General features: G+C 42.5%; 1 protein-coding gene across 1 annotated transcript; it reads right to left on the bottom strand.

Moving 5' to 3' along the window:
• Positions 1-622: 622 nt before the first annotated feature.
• LOC131145825 (pectate lyase-like) lies at positions 623-3146 on the bottom strand. Its single transcript, XM_058095010.1, has 4 exons — positions 2947-3146; positions 1639-2290; positions 1233-1475; positions 623-847 (listed from the first exon to the last, which is right to left on the bottom strand). Exons 1-4 carry the CDS (start codon positions 3144-3146, stop codon positions 623-625), a joined length of 1320 nt encoding a protein of 439 aa, XP_057950993.1.
• Positions 3147-3386: the final 240 nt, after the last annotated feature.

Raw genomic sequence — 3386 nt, 5'->3', positions numbered from 1 at the left:
CAACTAAAACACTCGATGTCTGAATTGGCTGACGCCAGCTCTTTCTGGTAAGTGTGAAGGGTACGACAGCCCATAATTCTTTTCTATGGACATCTTGCTTTGTTTTCTGCGACACCATTATTGTTGCATGGGAGCTTTTACTATAGTAGTCCTATTGCTGCTATATTTTGGTCATTTAGCATTAGTTTTATTTGTTTATTATTATTTTTTTCTTTTCCTGGAAAAGAACAGAGAATATGAAGCCAATAAAGTTTCAAATGAATTAACTATATCAGTCTTTTTAAAATTCTGAAGCTTGCTCCTAATAACAGAGTAATAGCATGCACTCCAATCCCCTAGCCAGGGTTCTTATGCTACAAGGCTCATAGACCTCCACCTTCTTCCTTCCTAAACTCACTCTCTCACACAAACAAATACAATTGTAATGGGCGAAAAAAAAAAACAGGGAAGAAAAAAAGAAGGAAAGCAACGATGGAGGGAGTGAATTTACACTAAACCATTGTATTCAGATCTCATCGTGTGTTGATCTATCCAGTTTCTCCTGCTGCCATATGTAATAATAGGTTCTTGGCTTAAGCAGTAGCGTTTGTTTACGTACAGGACATTTTTGGTTCTGCTTAATTTAACATGGGCGACCTGGTATGCAATCAAGAGTACCGGCAAAGCGAGTGAGTCTAGTGACGAAGGTGCCAGGCTTTGCCTTGATCACATCCTTCTTGGAGAAAGGGAAGCTCACTTTCGGATTTCCTGATTCCACGAAGAAGGCTCCGTTCATCATTAGATCTCCCTCCGACCTCCATGTCCACGACTTCCACACGCTCTCTGGTGCATAATCCCTCTTCGTCACCTGTGGAACCACCCAACTTCACTCACAAATTCTTCCATTCCATACGCAATGGGAGATAGATGCAATGTTTTTGTGATTCGAAGTTTCGAACTATCGAACACACACACACACACACACACACACACACACACACACACACACACATATATATATATATATATATATATATATATATATATATATATATATATCTCTGAAAAATGCATCTTGGGTGGTGTTCCAATTCGACATTAGGGTGAACCCACACCCACATGGGTTCCACATCATATCCCTGTGTTTAGCAGCGACTTACATATCTTGGATGCATTTTCTCGAACCTTAACCCTAATCCTTTTCCATAACTATATGTATAAATAAATCAAGCATTTAACATATAAATACGAACCTCTTTAGCGAATTCATCAGGAGGAGCAATGAACCGGTTGCCTTGGCTGAGGATTGTGGGGTGTTGGCTCCCTCCCATGGCGTACATGAGCCAGTGAGTGTAGTCATTGTTAACCACATGGAAGAACCCCCATCGGCACCTCGGCATCCTCTGCACCAATCCCCTCCCGAAGTGGTTGAACGCCACCGTTATTTGCATTATTTGGTCGCCGGAGTACCCGTCGCTCGCCCCAAACAGCATCACCTGCACACTCATATTGTTATATCATTCAAGTATTTTTTTTTTTAATTATGGAAAATGCCGAACAATACAGCCTGTAACAAGGATTAACGTGGCCAGTTGCCTCCAGTGGCGTGAACTCGTGATGTTGCAAAAGAAACTTAAAATAAGTATGTTTGTAGTGTACCTCATTGTGATGGGTAAAGTGGCAATTGGAGATGGTGATGGCAGTAGAGCCCATGATGGCATCGATGAGTCCATCTTTGCAATTGGACATGGACACGTGATCGATCCAGACGTGGGTTGACCCATAGATGGAGATGCCGTCGCCGTCACTGGCCGTCCGAAACCCGTAGTGATGCACGGAGTCCCTAATGAGGCCTCCGCCGCCGGCGTTGATGTCGTGGATGTGGATACCGTGGATGATGACATTGTTCACGTACTGGATGGTTATGCCAGCGCCGTAGGCGATGTGGACGTTGGCCCCGCGGCCGTCGATGGTCTTGTTGCTGGTGACGAGGAGCTCTTCGCTGAGGCGGATGACCATGTTGCGGGCGAAGATGATCCAGAGAGGACCGTCCTGGATGACGGCGTGGCGGAGGGTTCCGGGCTTCGGGTTGACCATGTCGCCGTCGGAGTTATCGGTGACGACGTAGTAGTGGCCGCGCTTGCCGCCGCGGGTCTTGCGGCCGAAGCCGAGGACGCAGCCGGCAAGGCGCTTGCGGTTGGCGGCCCAGTTCTTGTTGCACCGCCAGCACCGGTCGATGGGGTTCGTTGCCATGCACGGCCCCTTGTGTTTACGTAAGTTTCTTCTTGTGCTGTTTCCACCCTCTGTTGCCCTGCATTATTTCCAGGTTTATTAAGAAAAAAAATATATTGAGAATTTGAACTAAAACATATTTTTTCTATGATTAATTCTCTTTTGAGATCAACTAAATTGCTCTTCTAAATATAAAAATACATTTGTCTACAAAGTAAATGTTCAAATGTAATTTTGCATTTCCGTTTTCACTCATTTTTCACTCTTAAAATTCACCCACTAATTATTTCTGAAAAACCCTTCTCATCTTACCGTATGCATATGGCCAGGCTTACACACGGTACCACAAAAATATTTTGAATTTTACGAAGAAATAAATTTATCAATAATTTAAACTAAAGCAGTTTTTTTGAAGGGCTAATTTCTTTTGAGGTCATATTTAATTTACAATAAAAATATTTTTACATATGAAAACACATGAATATTTTCTATTAGTTTAAAATGCAATTTTAAACGTTGGTTTCATGCATGCGTTTAACCACTCTTGAGACGCATTAAGATGATTTAATCATTCTTTAATCGACTAATTAGCTAAGTAATCGACAATATTCAAAAATCAAAACATATCTATCCTTCCAATAAAACCAATCCATAATTCTTGAAATTTGGCGGGCAAATCAAAATGAAAAACAAATGATTACTGGAAAATAGAAGGAAGAGAATTAATATATATACTTGTGGACGTGCTCATTGAAATGGTCAGTAGTGTCAAGGGGGTTGGGCTCGTAAGCCTCGAGCGCTGCCTTCTGTGCCTCCTCTGCCCTCTTCTGCCAAACCTCATCGAAGTCTGCAATGTCACCCCTCACCTTTCCCATTAGCATCGCAACCAATGCGAGCAAAAGCAACCCCCAAATCTTCACCCCACCTTTCATCATTCCTTCCTCTCTCTCTTTCTCTACTCCTCTCAATTTCTTCTTCTTTCTTTCTTTGATTTCTTTTATGTTTTGTCTTCTTCTTTTCTCTTTTTTTGTAGAGGTTAAATTTATATGTTGAACCAGCTGTTCGAACTGGAACTCGCCAATTACTATTTAAAAGGAACGGATGCAGCGAGTGAGATGGCTGGCGAGGCGTTCGTTGGCCCTTTGGATTGAGTTGGAATGGAAGTGTAGAGGGTT

The sequence above is a fragment of the Malania oleifera genome, chromosome 13, assembly GCF_029873635.1.
Source record: "Malania oleifera isolate guangnan ecotype guangnan chromosome 13, ASM2987363v1, whole genome shotgun sequence".
NCBI classification, from domain to species: domain Eukaryota; kingdom Viridiplantae; phylum Streptophyta; class Magnoliopsida; order Santalales; family Ximeniaceae; genus Malania; species Malania oleifera.
Note: the sequence above shows the minus strand (reverse complement) of the source record. Positions and strands in the feature narration are given on the sequence as shown.